We start from the raw sequence: 22,658 nt of genomic DNA, 5'->3' as shown, positions 1-22,658 counted from the left end.
CAGGCGAAGAAGCATGGTGGAAGATTGGGAGGCGTGTCCAGCGGTGAGAGGGGACGTCATTACGGTGCGGCGGCCGCTAAGGTGAAGCTCACGTTCCTCCCGAAAGAGCAACCGGACGTGATCCCGCGAGACATTGCAGCTGAATTGGTTGTTCGGGTGGGCGATGGGCAGCTGCTGCGCACTCGTCTCGTGCGCTGAAAGCGTCGATGGGAGAAGAACCAAGGATAGAGGGGGCCGAAGGTTTGTTGCAGCTGTTCGGAGAGGCCTGTGGCAGACCAGCACGCCCAATCGGTTGGTCTGGCGGCGCCCTACAGCGGAGCCAGACGCCAAGAAGGCGTTTTCTACAGCCAACCTTTGTGCAGCATTTGTGCTTCGAATGCAGCCATGTCAGCCACGACAGCCACGACGAAGAGGCTTCCACGATGCCAACGCAAATGGCGCACGGAGTGTCCGTCAGCTATACACTTGCCCACGAGCTACGCCAGCATGCCTGTCGGGCTGAAGGAATCGCCCTTGGGTCTGCAATCGTTAGTCGACAACAATAGCCTGCACCAGCTATTGGCTGTAGTGATCCTGTGATGCTCGAGCCATACACTAGCCGCACGAGGAGAACGCGATCGCAATTTACCTCGTCACACTCGTGGTGCTGAACCGTATTTCGAGATGGAAGTCTTCAGCACGCGTTGTCCTGCGGAAGCGCAGGGGCATCAGGAGAATATCCGGGGTGCCTGTCCTGTCCTTTCCTGTCCTGCTGCTGGCTCACAGGCATGAGCGATCGGTCTCGCAGCCGATGGAGGACCTCGATGTTCGCACCGGGCTGCAAAATATGACCGGGCGTCCAGCGACTCGTGCCCGGCTGCACACATTTTAGCGAGGGATGACGAAAGTGCAGATTTGTCCCAAAGAAATAATTATGTGGGCGGTGCGGTGTCGTTGGTGCTGAGGGGTTGCTTGTCGACAGCCCCAGAACCTCCAACACACGAGGGCAGACACGACTCTATATACTTCAACAATCATCGGAGTCTCCTATGCAACCTGCTTCTAGAACTGCAGAACTGCACTCGCCACTGGAAATGTGCTATGTAGCGGGCGGCCCCAAAGCTGAGAATGCGGCGCGTTGCCCCGAAGAAGTTGTGTACCTGACGATCTCGGTCGCTCCTAGCACTGACAATGGTAGGGCACGAAGTAACAGTAATGCTTGACCAAGCACTCGAGCACGACTTGACGGGAAATGCTTGACCGACACTCGGGCACGAGTTATTAGTGATCGTGTCCAGACACTCGGAGACGATGTAGTCTAACAGTAAATGCTTGCCCAGAAACTCGGACTTACAACCTTGATCATACATTTAAGAGCCTCAAAACTAATACCGCATGCCCTAAGCCAACTTCCAAAGACCCTGGTTCAAGACCTCGAGACGGTGGAATTGGAAGAGGAAGAGAAGTTGGAATGTACAAGACCAGCACATCTTCCGAGTACTCGGGAAAGACAGGGAAATGTAGTTCACGAGGATACGAGCCTGTCTACAGCTGGCAATTCTACCTCCAACCGCTCGAAAGCGCTTCGTTAATCCGGCGACTGCAGCCGGACCCTGTGAAGCTGGAAGAATCGGAGATATTCTGCAAAAGCATCGGCACACCATTGAGTGGAAAGACACGAGAACGAGAGGCATGAAATTGGGGCATCTTGAAGCTCGCCGGACAGAGAGTGTTCATGTATGAGCATGAAGAACGCAGGACGCGAGCGGAGGGAAGATCATGCTATCCAAATTCATTTCCATTCGTGATTCGTTAACGCTCCTTTATCCTGGCCCCTAATGCTTCAATTCAATGCTCTAATCAAAGTGTGGTGTGGGACAACTCCCTACTCCCTTCCTCTCCCACCATCCTCGAATGCATGTCCTGTGGAAAAGGCACAAACACTCCATGCGGCCCAACTCGTCGCCCGGCTGAAAGTCCTCGTAGCAAATCGGGCATTCTCGAGCCTCCCCACTAGCTTCCACACAGTCTTTCTCTGTAGCAATGCTCTTCACCATTCCGCGTGGTCGGAAGCTCGTGGTGCGCGGTCGAGACCCCTCAGCTTGAGGCGGAGTAGTGCCGCTGGTGGTGCTGGGAACGATGTTTGCTGCTGCGGCAGGGGCAACTGGAGGTGTGGAGGAGGAGCTGGGTGCCATTCGTGCTGCTATGCACTCGTTGATGTGTCGTTCGCGCACCGCTTCTCCCGGTGGCATTTCGTTGCCGCAGACAGGACATTCGTCTTCTTCAGCGACCTGCCGTCGCGGTGCTGGCGGTGGTCGAGAGGTGGGAGGCGGTATTGGCGCGGGGAGTGCCGACCGCGAGTATGGTAGATCTCGATTGTTCAGGCTGTGCCCGCGACGATGCATTGTGTCGATGTGCTGTGGGTGTGAGTGCTGACCTGGCTCTGAGCCGCTTCCTTGCGTCGATGGCGCTCTTATATCGTGAGGAGAGTAGCGAACGTTGCGTGCATAGCGATCGAGAGCGGCGGAGCTGGAGAACAATCGCGAAAACTCATGCTGTCGCCGCTGATCGTTTGTCTGCTGGTGACTCTGAGCTCGATTGCGGCCGCCGGGGGGCACAGGGATCGATCTGTAGCGATCCTGTGAGCCTCTGGTGGCCGAGTCCTGCCGTGGTGGATGTGTTACGGATGGTGGGTGAGTGTTGTCGTGAGGGAATTGAGTTGCCGCAAGTGATGGTGAGCCTGCGTCTGGCGTCCACGGGTCAGGCACGCATGGATTGCACACGCGCACGACTTCACCTCCGCCTAGCGCGGGATTCCTCAACGGCGAAGCTGGATCGTCGGCGTACAGACTCACGATATCCGGAGGCTGCACAATGTACTGTCGGGGGATCGTGATGCGGTGCGGCGAGCATCTTGCACAAACCACTCGTCCGCACTTCCTGCAATGATGCCGTCGATACAGCAAGCTGAACTCGGTCTCGCACACAGGACATTTGTTCACCTCATGGTCCGGCTGCCACCGTGGAAGCACGATATCACTCTCTCGCCTGCCATACCGCCCGTAGCTGCGATTGCTTGGAAGACTTCCGCTGCTGTCGTACATTCTTGGATATCCAGGCCTGGCCATCAACGATGATGGAGGGGACGACGATGTCAAATCTATAGCGTGTTCTCTACTGCCGCCCGCCAGACGAGGAGGACTGCCGTCCCCACCACGCACGCCTGATGGCCTTGCAGTGTATGTTGGGTATGGATAGTTCCTTCGCTCTGGATCAGACCCAGTATGCCGCCTCTTCCGCTCAGCCGAGTCACCGCTATTCTGTCGCTGTTGCTCGAATGGGAGGTTCTGTCGCTGCCGCTGCTGCTGGGACGACGACGATGAGTGATCGTGAGATATGGGTACCGTTCCGCCAGCGGAGCGCAAGAAATCGAGGAAACTTAGATCGTTGCCATGTTGGCCCGTCTGCCCATCGTCCTGGCGATGGCCTCTACTCATCGTAAGAATATGAGCTGACCGATCCGCACGTTATGCTAAGAGGTCGCGTGCTCCCAGGCGATAAGGGTATTATCGGCTGCCGAAGGAAAGGGTGGTCGGGTGATCTGTGGTTCGTGCAACGCAGCAGTGGCTCGGCCGTGACAGACAACAACAAACACGACAGCTACGAGAAGGAGCTGCGCACCCTCGTGCCTGAGATCACGAATGGGTGTCTCGATGTTCAGAACATGAAGAGGGAGAACGAACCAACTCGCTCCTGACGACAACCACAATTAGCTCGCCATCATCATTCACGTGCAAGCTCAAACGCCAAGCCGACGGTCCGCGTCCCGCGCCGCTGGTGGCGTTGTTGATAACAGCGTGGTCTGCTGTTTCCACATATCACACCACTACAACAAGATTTTCAACAACGTGACAATGCTGGATACTACGACTGGCCAAGGTACTTGAGTGAGATTCCTGGAGCCTCCCATCGATATGGACACAAAGATCCGCATGTGCACCTCCGCTTCAGTGTTCAGCTTGCATTCGTATAGGCCGATAAATGCTGGTGTTCGATCAGGAGCCACATTCACGCCAGTCCAGCGACAACGGGCTGCTGCAACGGAGTGTCTCACATGGAAATCATCCGGGATGCATCGCAGGGCGGCATGATGCCAATGCTCGACAACAATGCACCACGCCTCTCGAAGATCGGTATTCTACAATTTGGTCACAGAAGAAATATCAGATACGACATTGAGCTCGCATTCATGGACCCTCGTCGATGGAACACCTACGCCAAATGTCAACCAGCGTGTCATGCCACTGAATATCAAGCCTACAATTAGTAATATAACTCATCCGAGTGACTTTCTTGCCCCTGCGTTGGCGGTATTAAGAGCTGGCTCCTGTATACAGTTCACAGCCCCAATTTCCCGACAAGCTGCTCACGCTCTGTAGCGTTCTTCCCATCACACGATAGCCTGTACGATCGGCCAAAACTGTCACCACGGCAGAGCTCTTCGAATGTCTGGCTATGGAAGCGATTCCAGGCACCCAACTAGCTGTTCTTCCATGGCCTGGTACTCTTCATCCATATTCAGTGACAGAGTGCCCATCATGGCCAGGGATTCTTCAGGTCTGAAGCAACTCGCTTGATGCAGTGAAGGCTTCTCTTGCAGAGCCTTCTCTCAGTCTTCAGGCGCTGATGCACGACAACGCCACAACCTCAGCCCTACCCAAGTCACCACCCACTTCTCCCCCACGTCCAATTCAACACCTCAATCCCTCTCCCTTCAGATCCAAACCACCTGTCCTTCTCCCTTCCCTCTTCTTCAAACACCTCCCACTCACCACTAGCGCATTTCCTCAGCCGCAGCACTCCAACAAGGTCTTCCCTGCAAAACCTCAAGCCGATTTTCCCAAGCCCACCAATGACACAAAATCTCGCGGCAAAGTCGAATCCTTTGCCAAGTCGTATACGGCACAATTAAGAATGCGAAGGATCAACAACAATGATGAGCTGTCATGTCGTTTGTCGCGCTAGTCGAGGTGGCACCGTGGCATCTCACCATTGATGGCTTGGATTGCCACGTTGTTCAAAAGGACGCTACGAATGGTCTAGAACAGCCGATGAGGTCGCGTGATAGAGTGTCATGCTGATCGATAATGCAGGTGTTTCGTATGCGACAGAAGAATTGCTGATGTCAGGTACGAGTACTTTGCAGCTCGTCACGAGCTTGATTTGGGGAAAGACTTGTTTCTCGCGCTGGCACTCAGACCTGACACGGCCGCGGAGATCGATGCAGGGCAGATCAGATTGCACAATAGATACGATAGATACGGAGAAATCATTCGTTCTAATATTACCAAAGGATTAGAAGAGAGCAGATCAGATTCCATTACCCAATTGCTGCTGCTACGACCTACTTCCTCCTTGCATGAACGCTCATTTGCTGCTATTCGCTGCTCATCTGTTTGCACCACTCGTCTGTCTCCTGCTCTCACTGCCGCCTGACCTCGCTGTGTCATCGTCCTCGATATCCTTCTACATACACCAGATCTACCTTGCGGTATCGCGACTCCTCTTATCCCATTGCAAAGTGAACAGAAAGCCTCCGCCAGTGTGTGCAAATCAAATAGACGTTGGGTCAATTTCATGTCCGGTGAAAGCTGACAGGAGGACCGATCTTTCGGATGATGAGAGACTCCTCGAAGAAAGGAACGCTGACTCATTATTACCAAAGCCAAAGCATCGTCCACTGCTTTCCAGCATTATCCTGCCAGTCGGATTCACTCATTCGCTGTCCTCTGGGCTCGCGTACTCCGATATCGCCCATAGTGTCATTCCAGTCACTTTGGCTGCCTGCTGCATCTGTCTCTCCCGCTGCTGTTGGTATCGCCGTCATTACTTCCTCCTCTGAGAACTCTTGGGCCCGCGTTCGCTCCGGTGAATCCCACGCGGTCCCGCGCCTATGCCATGATGTTGGTGACCGCTGCTGCCGCTGCTGCTGATGTGTTTGTTGCTGCCTGAGCCGGTCTTGTGACTGCTGCTCTTGTGATGTGATGATTGTGCGCTGCTGTGATGGTGACTGTGGCGGGGACCGCGGATCTGAGAAAAAGACTGCTGGACTACTGCTTGTTCGACTGGGGATAGTTGCTGACGATGAGGATGATGTGGCTGTAAGATCGGTTGCTGCTGTAAAGGGAAGTTCGTATTGATGGGTGTGAAGGCTACCTGGCCTCGTCCTACGCTGCTGGAGGATCCGGGTCTGTGATATTGAATGCTCTGTTGTGGGTGCATCTGAGGTGATACGTGTGTCATGTATGTGCCTGCCATCATGCCATTCGTGGTATATGGCGGCGCTGTCACGACCGGAAAAGGAGCAGCGGTGACTTGACTGACGGGTATCATTGGTGAGGGAATGTTCGGCGTAGTGGGATTGGATGTGTGAGAGGTGTTGGCACTGCCTGCCATGTTCCAGCCCAGTGGCGCAAAAGCCATCGGGTCGAAAGACTGCAGGCCCGTGTCTTCGAGGAGGAACATACCAGTATTGCCCATGACGGAATCATTCTGGAAATCCGTCATGGATGCTGTGTCAATCTCAAGCTGGGGGTGGTATGCAGAGGCACCTCGTGTGGCTGCTTGTTGTTGCTTTCGCTGATTTTGTCGCTCGTGTAGCACTGAGAGCCCTAGGGAAATTCGTGCAACGGCCAGATCGGCCAGCTTGTGCACCCCTTTCTTGTCCAATTCGTGAAAGACCGCAAAAGCTTGATTTACAAGCCAAAGATTGTTCTCGTTGTCCGTCTCGAGTGCGTCGAGAATGAGTATCATGCATGCATTGAAGCACTGTTGGCCCATCGTCCAGCATATGAGTACTTGTGGTCTTCGATAGTGAAAGAACATGAACGCGTTGATAAGCGCAATCGATGAATTGATCACCAGCGATCTCCCTCGCAGTGGTGCAGGATGAAGTGGCTGATCGCCGTACATCGAGCTGGTCATGATCGGTTGTGGGCGTCGCGGAGGTAGCATCGAGCCCGGCGACGATGATTCAGTGTGTGCGCCTTGTGTCTTCTCTAATCGTTGTCGGTTCAATAGAATGAGGAAAGATTGAACTTTGGCGTACAGCACTGAAGAATGTCAGACAGTCATCATGATACATGTCGTTCAACACTTACTCGCTGACATGACTTCTAGTGGCCAGTCCGGTAGTGAAGTCTCCTGCTGCAACCATGTTTCATTGAATTGCAGAGCTTCGGGCATCGTGTCCCAGAGCCCAAGAAGTTTGTCCGTGTACTCATCTATCCTGCCCACGTTCATCATGCCATCGCTGCTGAGGATCTGTCGCCCGAGAATGGTGAAGTGATCGACGAACTCGTTCAGTCGCAGAATGGTCGGGTTCGTCGTAAGTGGTTCTGGAGGCTGGCAGTCTCCGATGCCTGAAATTCCCAGTGGTCGTCCGAGTGTGACCGAATACTGTTGGTCCATGTGCAGCATCCACCACCACAGCGTCCGTCTGATCATGCTCTCTCTGAGTGGAGGTGTTGCGTCGAGGGCCTTTGGATCTCGATGGAGGCCAATCGAATGCGCAAGTCGGATGGTCGTCCCAAAAAGAGTCCATGCATCGAGGAATCGGCCGCTGTTTGTGAGGTAGGGTCCGATCATAACGAGCGTCTGTATCGCAAGAAGAGTGGGCGTATTCATAAAGGACGCCAGGCGAAGGGCTTGCATTGCCGCTGCGACTGTTTCGTGATCAGCTTACATCGCAGACCAGTGGGCACTTGTAGAACGTACTGTAGACATCGCTTCTCCGTCGAGACTCGTCCACAGCCCCTTCAGCCCACTCGCCATGGCGGTCATACACTCCCATCTGCATCGCCGTCGCTACCATGGCAAATATGAGCGCGAGCATGTCGGGATGAGCCTCGGCGTTGTCCTCTGTCCGCTCCAGGAAGCGGCTGACTTCGCGTCTGGTGAGTAGATCTGGTGTCTGTGGAAAGTAGCACGATTGCGCGCGCTTCTCGAACATGTCAAGGCAGCTGTAGACTTCGTCAGGCGATGCGAGGAGGTCGCGGGCCATGTCTTTGGCGCCGCTGCCACCTCCCCACAGATTCATGAAGGGGTAGATCGACTGCTGGCCATCGTGTGTATAGATGTCCTTCCCTCGAGGGATGGTGTGGGTGAGCGACTGTGTCCCGAGTTGCAAGTTGGCGAACTGTGTGAGGGGTTAGCACGCGAAAATTTGATCGAGCTCAAGGATGAAGCGCACATCTGCAACGATATTCGTGAGCCCTGGAGTTCCAAAGTAGAGGTTGTCGACCCTGTCGCCGGTCCGGAATCGTCGTTGTCGTGATGCTGCCGCTCTCGCAGAGCCTTTCGAGACCTTTCGATCGGATGAGTCTTCGTCGTCCTCATCTTCACCAGATTGAGTGAGGCGGGCAGCTTGGAGTTTCTCCTTCAGCCGTTGGTTCTCAGCTCGCAGCTTTCGGATCTCGTACGACTGCTGGATGGGACTGTAGTCGTTGCCCTCGCCGACGACGAACTCGCACTCCTTGGGATGGCCTCGTGCGCAGCAGGCAGAGCACGGCTTTGTTCGATCGCACTAGAACGCATCCCGCGTTAGCAACAAAGTTTGTTCGTTGAAGTGAGGCTTCACCGCACCTTAACCTTGCGCTCTCGACACTTTGTACACGAGAGCAGCTGTCGCGACTGTGGCTTCTTCTGTCGGTCCCCGGAACCACTGCGTTGCAGCTGGGTAGGCGGTGCTTGAGCCGGAGCGGGCGCCGTGGGGCCGTAACCAGCCCAGGACGAAGACGAGCTCATTCTAGGATGAGCAGAGAGAGTGGTGAACGACGAAGAGCATCTCGTCCCAGCTGTCAGGTAAGTGTGCGGACCACGATCAAGATAAGCGAGCGCAGCACAACAGACTGTCTAAACCACGGCGGTGGGACGTGGTGCCCGGGCGCGAACATATAGCATCATCAAGGGCCGTGTGCAGTGATGGACGACTAGATCAAGTAGGGTGCGTCCGACTACGACGACTATTCCAAACCAGCTCCACAGTTGGGCTGGCTAGGGGCGTCATTGACAGGACGCTGAGAGGTTCCCAGTCCGAGCAGCTGGAACAACCTCATTTGAGGAGGTGTGGCTTCACAAGCGCGTGCGAAAGCGTCGAAGGGTGTCTACTGGAGGAGGACCCAGGCAGACAGGCCCATCGCCTGTCCTGGTCGGGCGCTGCGATATAATCAATCGCATGGCGCCGCAAGCGAACGCGGATGAAGAGCCGGGGAGAGGGTGGGCCAGACTAGAGCGCTGCTTCATTGACCCGCCGTAGCACGAGGCCAATACCATCGATAGGCACGAAAAAAGCCCTCGATCCGCGTGTGACCGGGGTCGAGTTGCGCTGCCAGATGCGGGCGGACGGTAGCGGCGAGCAGGCCTGCGCGGCGAGGGGGAGTCGTCTGCAGCAGCCAGCGCGCTGAGGAGGTCGAGGCAGAGCGTAACTGGAGGCCTTTCGGTGCATTCTCATTGCTCGGTGCCTCGACGTCGCATCCCAGAGCAGATCAATCCAGCTGGCTGGGCCCGACTGTGCTTGTCCCTGCAACACGGTGGCCCCCGGACGATCTCATTCGCACGCCCGGCGACTGCATCTGTGGCGCGCTGCACGGTGGCCAGACGATTGAGCGGGCGATGGCATGCGCGTAATCGTCACGAACCAGGTCTGGCGGGCTTGGGGACGTGGGATCGATATGTGTGAGATGGGTCCTTCAGGCACGGCCAAGCTGAAGACGCAGTAGCTGCTGCAGACGCCGGGGCCACTTCATCTGGACGGTGCTATGAATACCGCCGCAGCTGCTGATCGTCGTCGTCGTCTCTGCTGCAGGCCCAAGCCCCTTCACTCCTCCCCCCAGGCGCCCGCTTGGCGAGCAGAGCTGTACAGTGCTGTCCAGTACCGGCCACCGGGTGCACGCCGGCTGGGGGTTACGCAGGATGGATCTGGAGGCACCCGTGACAAATCGCACGACCGCCATGCGAACGGCATGCGTACTGAATGCGCACACCCGCGCATGCGACGTTGCCGAAGCGGTGGGAGTGAATGACGCACGGGAGCTGTGTCGAGGAACAGCTCTTCGTACGGCCGCCGGCACGTCGTCCTCCACGATTGTGCCATGTCTGCATCCGAACCGCGCGGGCGGCACAGCACAGCGCATCCTGATCACCCTGCCGATGATGGGCATTCAGGGCGGTGGAGGCGCGGCAGTGGAGTCGATCGAGTTGGCCCTCCGCAAGCAGTAATCGCGCTCTGCTGCCCAGCCAAATTGCAGGCGTTAGCGAAAGGAGACGGTTACACATTGGCGCCGCGAGTGTGCTGCATGGGCAGGCAGAGCAGGGCATGTCGTCCTGCGCATCCTCCCGGCGTGGAGCCATTGCAGTGAGGCGCTCCAGTCGTCGGCCTGCCCATCGTTCGCGAGCACACGTCCCGGCCTGCTGGCCCTGGATGATCCCAGAGACCAGAGTCGGGGCGGGCGGTCGACGACATTGTTACGCCTTCAGGACCTGGTGATCGCCACTAAGTTAGACAGTGCTGGTGTCGTCGTATTTGCAGGGGCAGCGCGACATGCCCAACTGTAACCACTGCGCCGGGACGCCCTGCTGTGCCCACGCCGCACGCCCGCTCATTTGCCAGAGCGGCAATATTCACTTCAGCTGTCGCACGCCTTGCATAATGAGATGAATAACTTTGACTGCCCATGTTTCTGAGGCGGACTATCACGTCTGCGAGAAGTATGGTAACGGCGATGGCGACAGCGAGTCTGGGCGAACGCTTTTTGAACGGACTTGGCGCCGACGACGGCGAGGTGCTAAAATGTTCCCTGTCCTCATCTCCAAACCTCGCTTTCTGGTCTAGCGTTCACTATTCCATCGTGCACGTCTACGCATCCCCTTGTCGAGCCCAATAATATCAACAGTGCCTCGACTGCAGGCCTGCTACGCAATCTCCTCTTTGAGCAACGCTGGGCTGGGCAGGGCGGCAGAGTGAGGCGTGGGATGCTGCAGCAGGCGCATGACGATGTGGAGCCTTCCCCCATCCATTATCGGCAACTCCATTTTCTCATCATGATGAACTCAGAAGCGGCTACCTCCTACAGACTCTGCCATCGCCAGAAGTGAATGCATCCCAGAAACAATGGCATTTCCCTGCCACACGCGATCTTGCAGCAAGTTCGCATGATGGAGTTCGCACACGCCGATGGTGGCAGACAAGCCACGCTCGATTGACGAGGTGCTGTGTTCCCGCCATGTACTCTGCCTCCTTTCGGCGCAGCTACGCAAACCGATACTCACGCCGCAGTGGTGTCGACATGGCGAGCAGCATGTGACAAACGACATTGGCAAGACCCAAACACCGAGCATTCGGTAAGACATGCAGTGACAAACTGCATACCAGCATACACCCGCCCTCGCCATCCTTCTCCCCATCCGAATCCTCCTCGACCCGACATTCTGGCCCTCCTCCTTCCCAGATCTGCAACTCAGCCGCCACGCCGAAGCACGATATGGCATTCGCGTGGTATCTGATGATCAGATCTCTCCTCATGCTCCAAGCTGCAGCTATCCGCCTGCAAGCCATTGTGCAGCTGTGTGCATGAAAAGGCACAACGCCTTCTTCCTTTCGGTGCCAAGCTGCAGCAGAACCGCCTATAACTCGCCAGACGGATCTCAATGCGGCCAGCAAGATCTCGGCATGCCGAAAGGGTGGCGCGTATGAACCAGCGTCTATCTCAAATGCGCAGGTTCGGCGCATGAACCATCAATGGCTCGTGGCTCATCTCACATGCACAAAGCATGCCTCCTCTCGCTAATAAGACCTATCTTCAGCAAACACATAAATGCCTTCTTCAGACTGATTACTGAACAGATTCATTCGTCGCCTCTGGCCACACACCTTCAATGACCTCCAGCAAGCATCCATAAGCCATAACCACACGAACAACTCGGCTTGCCGAAGAGCAACGCCAACATCGGCTACATGTGAACGCCTCGAACCAAGCCTGCCCAACAGTGGCAGTAGCAGACAATCTTAGGCTTTCCGCTCAAGCTGTCTGTAGAGCGATTTCTGCTCCCTACGAAATGGGACAGAGTAGATAAAGCAATACACAACAATCTTTCACCTTCTTCTCATCTTGTGACCTGATTTCAACATCTCACATTCTCAAACGAATCACGTGCTCCGAATCAGACAAATTTGGAACTGAAACAAATTCATCTTGATAATATTCAATCTTCTTCAAAATCGAGATGACCAAACAATGCCGATCTAACCGAACCATGAACGAAGCATAACAAGGTTCATGCTTGCGAGCTTCCTCGATTGACAAGTCCCCTTGCCATGTGATCGACAAATGTATTTGCTGGCAGATGTGCCGCGTCGGCAGACGGCACCCAGAGCAGTCAAGATCCAGAGCAGATCAGATTGCGTAGTATGCCTTGGAGATAGGTGAGATGGTAAGCGTACGTTGTTACCTTCTGTTTGATATAACATTACGAAATGACTTGGCTATCTGTCTCTCCACGCAGATATCTGCATAATAAGGATACATCCAAGTGAAAGCTTGTCGTGTATCACTGCTGCCTGCTCCGTTCATAGTAGAGGAGCTAGAGAAGCAGTGAGCGGGCGTGGATGTCCTCCGTGTTGTACCACCTCCAACGACTCCAATGCCATGCTCAACTCCCATCATCACCCATACTCCCTTCCCTTCCATACCATACCCTCCCATTCTGTCGAATGCCACATCTCATAGGAAAATCCCAGATACGCTGCCAAACCAAAAAGAACACTCAAAAAGAGATTCGTCGCATCACATCTCCTTCCCTCACCTAGGCAGACCTCTCCTCCCCTCCGGAAGCGCCAAAAGCGCAAACCAACCCCCAACAACTGGCCGCGCTCTGAACATCGTACCAGAAGGATAATCTCCCGTATCAACGTCAAACAAGTCCGTAACAGGCCCAGCTGTAGGCGTCTCATTAATGAACTTGACCAAATCACTCAAAAACATATCTCGTGTCTCATCGCTGGCAATTGCCGCGACAAACATTTCCCAGTCATTCTTGCTCCTCCTCGCACGAGTATCCAATGGTACTCCGAAACATGCTTGGACAGTGGGGTAGAAGTCGCTCTGCTGTTCGTAGATTTCCTTCGGTACGAGGTTGGCTTCCAAGAGGGCGTCGCCGTAGAGGTTATACAGTAGGCCCCAGGATTCCTCGTCGCCATAGCTGAGAGAGGTGCGAGGTGGATTGGCGTTGGGTAAGTTTCCGAGATCTTGCCATTGTTGAATCCAGTCTCGAGACTGCTCGTCGTACTCTTGGGCTTCGGTGGAGCGCCCAGTTAGGTTGGCGATGATGGAAGCGGCTTTGAGGCCAATGATGCCTTTCAAAGCGAGGTTTGTCTGGTTGGCGAGTGGACCAGCGAAGTCGTCTGCATGCGGTCAGTATGTGAATGCGACAAAAAGGCGCTCGAGGGCATACCTGTGGAGATCTGGTTAAATGGAATGACAGAGTTGTTGGTGATGAGCCATTGGCCCCATTTGTGCAGCGCATCCCAGTGCGCGTTCAGGTAATCGATATTATTTGTGCGCTGAGCATACGCAAGAGTCATGATGAGCATGTTGCCGCACTCTTCAAGAGGTTGCAAAGCCGCAATACCATCTGGATGGCCTGTGGCATTCGGGTAATGATCGCCGAGATCGTGAATGGCATAGTCCTGTGGCCACAGGCCAGGTGCCTCCATGTTAATGAAGAGAGGGTCCAAGATCAACTTCATCCAGTCTGGGTTCAGGTACATCAAGATTGGGTGGAAAGGGAAGACCACATCGACAGTCTGGAAGTTGCCGTTGGAGCTGATTTCCTTCAAGAAAAGGTAGTTCTCGTCCTGCGTGCCAGCAAGCTGCACAGATGCAAACGCTTGACGCACAGCGAGAGATGTGATCGTAGCATAGTCGGCTCCGCCTACAGCACGTGCATCTCGGTCAACCTGGGCATCAAGACCGGCACTCGATGCTGATGCGTCTTGGTAGTCGTAGTACATCGTCGCGACAGCGCTAAGCTCATCGTCGCCGTAAACTGCACGCCAGTAAGCTGGCATGGACTGGATCTGGTTGACACCTGTGGCGAATTGCACGCTGTTCTGCTGCAAGAGATTGACCGTGAAAAGGGTCTCGACATTCTGGTTGCCAACACATCCGAGATTTTTGGCGAAGGCGAAAACTGGAAAAGCTTCACTGATGGGTCGGAAATTTGTGTCGTCGGTGTTTGCCAGCGTGCCATCGTCAGTGAACTTCTTGCGTACGTTGACATCGGCTCCAGACTGGTAAGTGAGCTGCTCGGCATCCTCGGTAGTATAGTACCAGTTGCCCCAGGCGGCCTGATCAGAGTCCTCAGAGAACTCCTGTTGCACCTGTCTCCAGACTTTGTGATAGGCAATGTTGGCATTGCCAGCAGCAGCTCCCATTCCTCTGGCAGTGCCACGGCTCCATTCAGCGACCTTGCTACGATCGCCCGACGTCCACTCGGCGCTGATATCAGTGTAGATAGAGACATCGTGCTCTGCGCCGTCCGAAGACTGCACGTTGACCGACATGTACCTGTGACAAGTCAGAGACTGAACGAGGTAGGGCTACTGACTTTACGTACGACACTGGCAGACCCTGTCTCTCCTTGTTTGTTGGAGAGACCGGAGATAGGAAAGTAATGTTCATCGAAACTTTGCCGTTGACCTCCATGGTGAAAGTGCTTCTTGTGGAAGTGTATTCAAATGCTGTCTGTGTCACAATCGTAGGTAATGGGTCTGGTTTTCCCCTGCTTCAAGTCAGTAATGCTACAGCAATGGCTACAGGTCGAAGCACTCACATCCATGTATAAGTCTCGCCATCGACTCGAATTAAGCCGGCCCAGCCATTGATCTGACCTGCCCAGAAGGTGGGCCATTGGCCTGCGAGGTAGCCTCCATTACCACCATTGGAGCCAGCAGCCTGCCATGTGCTGAGGTATGGCGTGCGGACGGCCAACGGAATCGCAGGTGGTCTAGCTGGTGTGAAGCTTGACTGTGCACATATTAATGGAATTAGTACCGCTATGCTAGATAGAAGTGAATACATTTTGACAAAGAAGAACGAGTGACTGTAGAACGGACAACCAAACCATGGAGGAGAGCGGCGGGGCTCGACATTTTATTCTAGACCCCTCCCAGTGAAGAGGTCAACGGGTGTGCCGTGAAATGATGAAGGACGGGTCCGGGCTCTCCACAATGCAGTTGCGATGCGACTTGGCAATGAACGCAGGAGAGCATCCTGACGACATCGATATGAAAACGGGGACCAGTCATGTTCGATTCTTGGAATTCACAACGTAACAGGCATACCATGCCCTGCGATGTTGTGCGGCTCTGCGGGCAATTGTGCGCGGCGAGTGGATCAGGCGACCCGGGATGACATGTTTGGTATGTCTGTTCGACAGAGATTCGGAGTGTTACAGAGACATCGTTTCGTGGTATGGCGTTGCAGATCCCTTTGAAGTGTGCCGCATGTCTCGACCACGCGCTTCCGGAACACTCTTGACACGCTCTCGGACATTAACTTGCGGCATCTGGAGGTCGGGAGGGGAAAGCGACGGAGGAGGCACAGTGGAACCTGGAGAGTCAGCAGTGCGGCCGTATAGTCCGCCAAGCAGATCAGAAGACACAACAGGCAATAGCTCTCTGCATTGCGGTATAGAAGGGTCGCTGTCGATCCCACCCTGGTTGGAAGACCACGAGACGTCGGGCAGGTGGGCATCACACAACATGGCGCGTGGCCGGAGCGAGTGCTGCTCGCCATGTCCACGTTCTCCCGTGCGACTCTGCGCGCTGCATGTGGAGAGCAGCGGTGGTCGACGGTGTTGTTGGCTGTGCTCCGCCGCGGCCGCTCACCATCACGCGGCGCTGGGCTGCTGGTTCCGAAGAGGACGAGTCGAACGGTCGAGGAGCGTGCAATTTGGGCAGAGTTTGGACGCTTTTTGTGCCAGACCCCGGTTCGTGCTGCTGTGAGTGGACAGAGGGAGCAGAAGTCAGGATGTTACAGTTGGCAGACTCTGCGGCCCTGCCAGTTTCACAGCAGGGCATCCATCGCCGTCATGAAGAAGTTAACTAGTCACGAGTGGGAGTGGACTGCTGTTGCTGTCGCTTGGTTGCTTTCGGCACGGGGAAAATCGACGCCGAGTTGGCCCTGGATCGAGGGTCAATACTTCTTCACCAAAGCTTGGTCGGAGCAGTCGACACTCCAACACCTCACTCTCGTCTGCCCTCGCATTGCCTTCATACCGCACGAACATTCACTTCTATTGCGAACACGAGCTGCTCACACCCAACTCAGCGACGTGCACCATCCGGTCTGCGCCATGTCAGACGTCGGCAAGCTCGATAGCGAGGCACTGCGCTGCTTGCAGGCCTATCTACCAACCGATGCCGGCACCACTCGCGCAGATGAAACCACATCGACATCATCACCACCAGCGCAACCTGCTTCGCGCACCGCAAGTCCAAAGAAAGGCCTGCCCTTCGTTACTTTGACCTACGCAGCCTCACTCGACAGCATGATCGCGCTCGCTCCCGGCGCTCGAACGACTTTGTCAGGCCCTGAGACCAAGTCCATGACCCATTACCTGCGTCTGCGCCATGACGCGATCCTCGTCGGTGCCAACACTGCTGCAGTCGACGACCCCGGCTTGAACTGCCGCTACCCCGAAGCCACTCTGCTCGACCAGCCGCGCCCCATTATCGTCGACCCCAATGGCCGCTGGAAGGGCATCGGCAAGAAAGCATATCGGCTCGCAGCGGAAGGCGAAGGCAAAGCTCCGTGGGTCGTCACGACCAGCAGGACCTTCGAGAAAAAGAGCAGACTGCACGACATCGAGGGCGACTATGTGATTGTGGACGAACAAGACTCCAATGGAGTGATCGATTGGGAGGGCATTCTGCGTACTTTGTTTGTGAGAGGCATCACCAGCGTGATGATCGAAGGTGGAGCGACAGTGATCAACTCACTGCTCGCGCGTCCCGAGCTCGTGGACGCCATCATCATCACCATAGCACCGACCTTTTTAGGTCAGGGAGGCGTGGCTGTCTCGCCCGCTCCAACGACCGCACCCAATAATGGAGAGCGCATTAACGCGGCATGGCTGGACCAGCCGTTGTGGAAACAATTTGGCAACGATGTGGTGCTGTGCGCTCGCTTGCGCAAGTGAGGTAGGAAAAGTTACGTGAAGTATCTTCTGTTCCGGCTCTGTCTCTCGCTCATCTCGTTTATGCCTCTGAGAATCACTGACCATCTAGGGCGTCGTGTGGGGAGACTGAGCAACACAGGTAGGACTAGAAATGGCGGAGAGTCCAGGATATTACCGCGCATCTCTCCTAACACGAACAATTCGAAGCCATGCTGGAGCGGGACGAGTCAGATCGAACGAGCGTCATCGCACTGAGCGACCGAACGATATTCACGCTGCCTCCAAATCAAGAACCGCTTGCATGCCAGCTGGTGTGAATATGTCGTTATCGTCGAGCGCGATGGAAGAGCAGAGTTGTTGGCGGAGAAAGAGATGGCACGTGCAACGGGTGTTGCGAAGTACCTTGATGGCACCCGCCTGTGATACAAAATCACCGCTCATCCGGCAGACTCTACGCCTAGACTCTTGAATCGCTTTGCTTTCGAGAAGCACTTTGCTGCCCGCCGCGGCATCGTGACATTTTCGAAGCAGTACCACATTGCGTCACAGGTACACGAGTTACCCCTCCACGACTCGCTCCTCCACACCATATCCGATCCACCCACAATTTGTCACGGGTGCTGGTATGAGACAGCATGGCAGACGACACCTGATCTCCGCACTGCAGCACACCTCCACGATCATCAACGACCTGCGGGGAGAAGAGCATGGCGAGCCGATGCACAAGAGGGAATATGCATTGCAGACGCCTCGAGCGTCACATGCACAGCTGCACATACACGTCACGGCTCATGCCTAGACTAATCGACGGCCTCCGCCGAGCACCAGTCTCGGCGCTGTGCCATTGGCTATAGCATGACAAAAGTTTGGCGTTGATGTCAAGGCTGGACGCTCGGTGACTCTCCCGCCAGCAGCGAGTGGTGGAGTGGAAAGAGCATATAAACACGTGGATCCGCAGGAGCCCGCAAGCTTGACGCAGGGATTATTCTATCTACCAGATTCCGCTGGAGAGCCGGACAAGCAGCCAATATGGGTTTCGTTGATAAGATCAAGGGCAAGCTATCTTCATCCTCTACGGATAAGAGAGCTAGCACCATCTCACCCACCACACCTGCCAATCCAGCTTCTGCTACTCCCGCCAACAACGCTACCACATACGCGTCCGAGCCTGTCGCTGAAGACGACCCTCTACGAAGCAAGTCCATCGAAACAGGAACAGGCGGCAGAATGACGACGTATACGGGAGTCTGCCACTGCAAGCACCATGAGTGGACTGTCGAGCTCACTCCAGACCAGAGCAAGCATATTCTGTGGTATGTTTGGCACAAATGAGAAGTGTGATCTGGGTGAGAGCACTGTGCTAAGCATTTCGACATAGCCACTGCGACACCTGCAAGATCCTCGGAGGAGGCGCATACACCATGAACCAGATCATCCCCAAATCCGCTCTCAATATCACCAAGGGCGGCGAGCCGAGCAAGTATACTTATTACGGTGACAGCGGGAAGGTATGCTGCTTTTTGATACATCTCTCAAATCCTCTTGAATTTGACCCATTCCTGACCTGACAACAGGCTGTCAACTGCTACTATTGCCCACATTGCACCACGCATATCTACCATCACCAAGAAGTGATGGGTCCGGATACGATTGTCGCCCGCACAGGCTTGTTGAAGGAAGGAAGAGATAAGTTCCCTGTCGGGGCGGAGATTTTTGGAAAGGCAAAGATGAGCTGGGAGCCGAAGATTGCCGAGACTTTTGAGACTCTGCCGCCTGAGTAGGGCGGGTCGCTTTCTAGGATTTATTGGGGATTCCGGGCCAATGGACATAGGACAATTTCGAAAGAATGAAATCCACATTGAGAACTTTGAAGAATTGTCTGGAGCTTCCGTCTGCGCCTCTATGTATGCAGCCTGTGGCGGGTGAGAGCAGCGACGACTTACTTGACGCGTAAACATGAAAGACTAAGGATAAGACTCATCGTTGTTCAATAGTCATGAGTTAGTTAAATATTTGGATCATTATATACAGTTCCACTCATAGAAATCTCGAAAAGAGAAGGAAAATGCGTATCCCATCCGATATCCCTGAATTCCTCATAAAATGCTCTTCAGTTCACGTTCCTGTGATCTGAATGTATGCAATCCATCCATAACATTAAAAGAAAATTCTGTAAGATCTCATCTCTGTTGATCTTCGAACGCTCTCTGTCGTGAGCCTTGAACGCTCTCAACTCATTATCGTATCCCCATTGTGAAAATTCGCCGCATCAAATCGATCCATTTGCTCTTGCCGACCCATGTCTTCCCATCTCTTTCCAGCTTCTTCAAAAAGCTTGATCATGACCTCACAGACCCTTATCCGCTCTTCCACGACATCTGGTGCAATTTGCATGACTTCCGGGCTCTTTTCCCAAAATGCAAGGCGTTTCTTCGCGATGTCGAGAGGAAGTCCCATTTTCCCGTCATCCATGGTTCCGGATATGAAGGGATTTGCATTCTCGTTCAGCAGCGTTTCGACGACTTGTTCGGATCCTGGGTAGCCTCCCTGAGAAGCTGCGATGCCGAGTGGTGAGCCGAATTTCTCATCGCGTTGGTTCACTGAGGCGCCGTTTCGGATGAGAATGGAGATGACATCGGCTTTGCACATCCATGCTGCACTGTTGATGGGATATGTACATAAGCCGCCTTGCTGGTTGACCTCTGCGCCGTGTGCGAGGAGAGCTTTGACTTTATTGCTGCCTTTGCTGAAGGTGACGGAGTTGAGGTGGCAGACGTTGCAGGCGCCTTGTATGTCTTCTGTTAGACGATGCGCAACGGTAAGAGACTGAACCTCGGTGTGGGACCAAAGTGCGGCAGTAGTGAGCGTCCCGGAGGCGCGGTAAAGGGTGGCAGGGTCGGCGCCGGAGCAGAGAAGTTCGTTGGCTTTCTTGAGGTTTCCACGGGTAATGGCTTGTTGGAGAGCTTTGTCGTAGGTGGCGGTGATTTTGGGGAAATGAGAAGAGGAAGCGTTGGCGCCTGTGCGGCCCATGATGGTGTTCTTGACAGAGGAACCCATTTCGCGTATTGACATATTCTTGAGCCGTTTCTGTAGCCCGTCGATGTCCATTTTGCCGTTGGTCGTGTCGCAGGGGGCGGAGGCGTAGGTGTTGACTGAGACCGCAAAGCTGCGGAAAGACGTGATGGAGTTTCGATTGCTTCGCATGAGAGCTTCTGCCGACCAGCGGTTCTTGCTCCGTTTTTGACGATCAGCAACGAGTTGATTGATCTGTGAAATGTATGCCTGAAGTTGCGCTTGCTCCCAATTGCGGAGCTGATATGTAAGACGAGCGCAGTCCGAGTCGTGAAGTCTGTCAAGGCCTTCCACCCGAATAGGAGGATGATGACCTGTGCAGGGCTGGCTGTGAGGGAATTTGAATCCGCAATGTCCTTTCTTCGCAGCATCCAGATGTCTCTGTAAGTCTTCCTCATGATCAAACCCAATCTGGCACTTCTTGCATTTGTGATTGCCCTTGAAGTTCTCCAGATGTGTTCGGAGATGATCGAGGAGCAGATCATCATCGCCAAACACTCTGCCGCATGGCATGCATATGTGAGGTTCGTAGCCTTCGACGTCGGGTTCGTCCATGATCATGTTGGCCAGAATGCGAGCTTGCGAGTGTTGTCCTTTGGTCTCATTCGTACTCTTCGAAGTAGCTGTGCTTGGCCGACTAGGCTGTGAGCTGTCTTTGCGCAAGTGCCGTTGGTCCTGTAGGTCTTCGCTTGAATGTCTTCGGGTGACTTGCTTGAGATCTCGCGGTGGCGTTGGCGTGAAGATGCGTTGGTCTTCGTCACCTTGCCATATCTTGACAGGCAGAGATTGATCGGAGTTGGCCTCAGTCTTAATCGACGGAACAGAGTCTCTACTGCTGTTGCTGCTTTTGGAAAGGCTGGGCGTCGATCCGTCTCTGGCAAGGCTGAAGTCACCGTAAGACTTGGCACCTCGCAAATGCGGCGGTTGGAGCAACATGTCGTCCGGCATCATCATGTTCGTGATGGGGCCGGTCCAGGATGCCTGCGGCTTGAGTGTTCTGGCATCGTCTGACATGGGACTGCCATCGGAGCGACATGAAGACACGTCGACCGCTGTGGCGCCTGTAGCCTCGCCGTGCTGTTCGCGCCGATGCCGCTGGAGGTCGTGATTCCGACCAAAAGACCTGCCACACTTCACGCAGAGATGTCGTTTGTCCGGCTGGAGTCCTAGTCGTCTCCGGTGCATGTCAGTATGTCGATGCCGGGCCAGCGCGCGCTTCTCGGTGTACGTGGTCCCGCACGCCTCACATTCGTAGTTGACGCGCGCGCGCTTGTTCGGTGGCAACGTGGCATCGTGAGACTGCTCGCTGCTGTCGCTGAGGGGCGACGACTCCTGCTTGGGATGCACCATGGCGCGTCGATTGTTTTCCTCCCGTATCATGCCAAGCCTAGTGCCGTCATCCACGGGCGAGCGTAGGTGTGCCGGCGGTGCGCCGTAATAGTCCATGAGGTATGGAGTCGCGGTGTGTGGCAGCAGAGAGTTGGTCCAAGTGTGCACCGCACACAGAACCAATATCGGCTATAGGGTCTATAGCGGCTCCCTGCTCCCTTTAGAAGAGAGTCTGGTGGTCCTAAGGTCGCCTGCCACTGCAAGGTACGTACGCCCGAAGTCAAATTGACGTGCAGACGGATGATATACTTCGCAGCGCAGCCGAGCGGCGGGCGGCCGGCGTGGATGTGCTATGCTGTCGCGGTGAGGGACCCCTGGCCACGGATTGGGCGACTATGGACGGTGTGTCGTGCTTCAGGAATTGTCAACCTGCGGAGCGAGCAAGCATGAGCGCAGGCAGCACGCGCGCGTGGTGGTGAGCGGCCTCCAACCAGGCGGGTGGCGACTATGGGGAGAGGAAATGATGAGCTGCTCGATCCAATGGCGAATGCGAGACGTCTGCTAAGGAGCGGGCGATCCCTGCAATGCGGTGGTGTGTCGTCAGGCTGTCAGAGGCAAGAGTTTGGAGCAGTGAACTATGCAGAGGGGACGACTGTGCGTTTCACGACGCCGAACCCTGCATGGGCAGCTTGTGCGGCTGCGAGGGATCGACAGTTCCAAAGCCTGGAACCGTAAGGACCGACACGCTTTCGCAGTCGTTAGCCCGCCGCGGCGCCAGATGACCTCCATTACTCATCTGCGCCGAAATCTGTCGGCTCGCCGAGTCGTGGCCTCCGGCTCTGAACTGAACATCGATGCACCTGAAACGTGTGCTGCGCGTGCGCTGCCGTGCTCGTCCAATGCCGTCAGCCAACAGGAGCAATAGCCACGGTTCGGCGGACTCCGGATGTGCCAAAAGGAACGGCTGTGCCGACCGTATCAGGAAGTAAAACTGCCTCTCAGTATCTGGCCATCAGGCGCTGCAGCCTCGCCTACAGTAC

The 22,658-nt window shown here is 55.1% G+C and overlaps 6 protein-coding genes across 6 annotated transcripts; 2 read left to right on the top strand and 4 right to left on the bottom strand.

Annotated features, from left to right (window-relative positions):
• Nucleotides 1-1,835: 1,835 nt before the first annotated feature.
• Nucleotides 1,836-3,476, bottom strand: RHO25_008115 (uncharacterized protein; the record flags this gene model as incomplete). The annotated part of the gene is made up of 1 exon (XM_023600260.2): nt 1,836-3,476. The coding sequence occupies one exon, from the start codon at nt 3,474-3,476 to the stop codon at nt 1,836-1,838; it is 1,641 nt and encodes a 546-aa protein (XP_023449373.1).
• Nucleotides 3,477-5,865: 2,389 nt separating this feature from the next.
• Nucleotides 5,866-8,784, bottom strand: RHO25_008114 (uncharacterized protein; the record flags this gene model as incomplete). Its single annotated transcript, XM_023600259.2, has 5 exons — nt 5,866-7,091; nt 7,140-7,703; nt 7,756-8,176; nt 8,231-8,563; nt 8,623-8,784. The coding sequence occupies 5 exons, from the start codon at nt 8,782-8,784 to the stop codon at nt 5,866-5,868; spliced, it is 2,706 nt and encodes a 901-aa protein (XP_023449372.1).
• Nucleotides 8,785-12,836: 4,052 nt separating this feature from the next.
• RHO25_008113 (uncharacterized protein) lies at nt 12,837-15,162 on the bottom strand (the record flags this gene model as incomplete). Its single annotated transcript, XM_065603029.1, has 5 exons — nt 12,837-13,438; nt 13,489-14,603; nt 14,653-14,817; nt 14,869-15,062; nt 15,115-15,162. The coding sequence occupies 5 exons, from the start codon at nt 15,160-15,162 to the stop codon at nt 12,837-12,839; spliced, it is 2,124 nt and encodes a 707-aa protein (XP_065459101.1).
• Nucleotides 15,163-16,392: 1,230 nt separating this feature from the next.
• Nucleotides 16,393-17,238, top strand: RHO25_008112 (uncharacterized protein; the record flags this gene model as incomplete). Its single annotated transcript, XM_023600257.2, has 1 exon — nt 16,393-17,238. The coding sequence occupies one exon, from the start codon at nt 16,393-16,395 to the stop codon at nt 17,236-17,238; it is 846 nt and encodes a 281-aa protein (XP_023449374.1).
• A 1,008-nt stretch (nt 17,239-18,246) lies between these two features.
• On the top strand, nt 18,247-18,998 carry RHO25_008111 (uncharacterized protein; the record flags this gene model as incomplete). Its single annotated transcript, XM_023600256.2, has 3 exons — nt 18,247-18,530; nt 18,596-18,725; nt 18,792-18,998. 3 exons carry the CDS (start codon nt 18,247-18,249, stop codon nt 18,996-18,998), a joined length of 621 nt encoding a protein of 206 aa, XP_023449371.1.
• Nucleotides 18,999-19,446: 448 nt separating this feature from the next.
• On the bottom strand, nt 19,447-21,639 carry RHO25_008110 (uncharacterized protein; the record flags this gene model as incomplete). The annotated part of the gene is made up of 1 exon (XM_023600255.2): nt 19,447-21,639. One exon carries the CDS (start codon nt 21,637-21,639, stop codon nt 19,447-19,449), a length of 2,193 nt encoding a protein of 730 aa, XP_023449370.2.
• Between the last annotated feature and the right edge of the window lie 1,019 nt (nt 21,640-22,658).

The sequence above is a fragment of the Cercospora beticola genome, chromosome 5 (assembly GCF_033473495.1).
Source record: "Cercospora beticola chromosome 5, complete sequence".
NCBI lineage: Eukaryota > Fungi > Ascomycota > Dothideomycetes > Mycosphaerellales > Mycosphaerellaceae > Cercospora > Cercospora beticola.
This window is presented reverse-complemented; position numbering and strand designations above follow the sequence as displayed.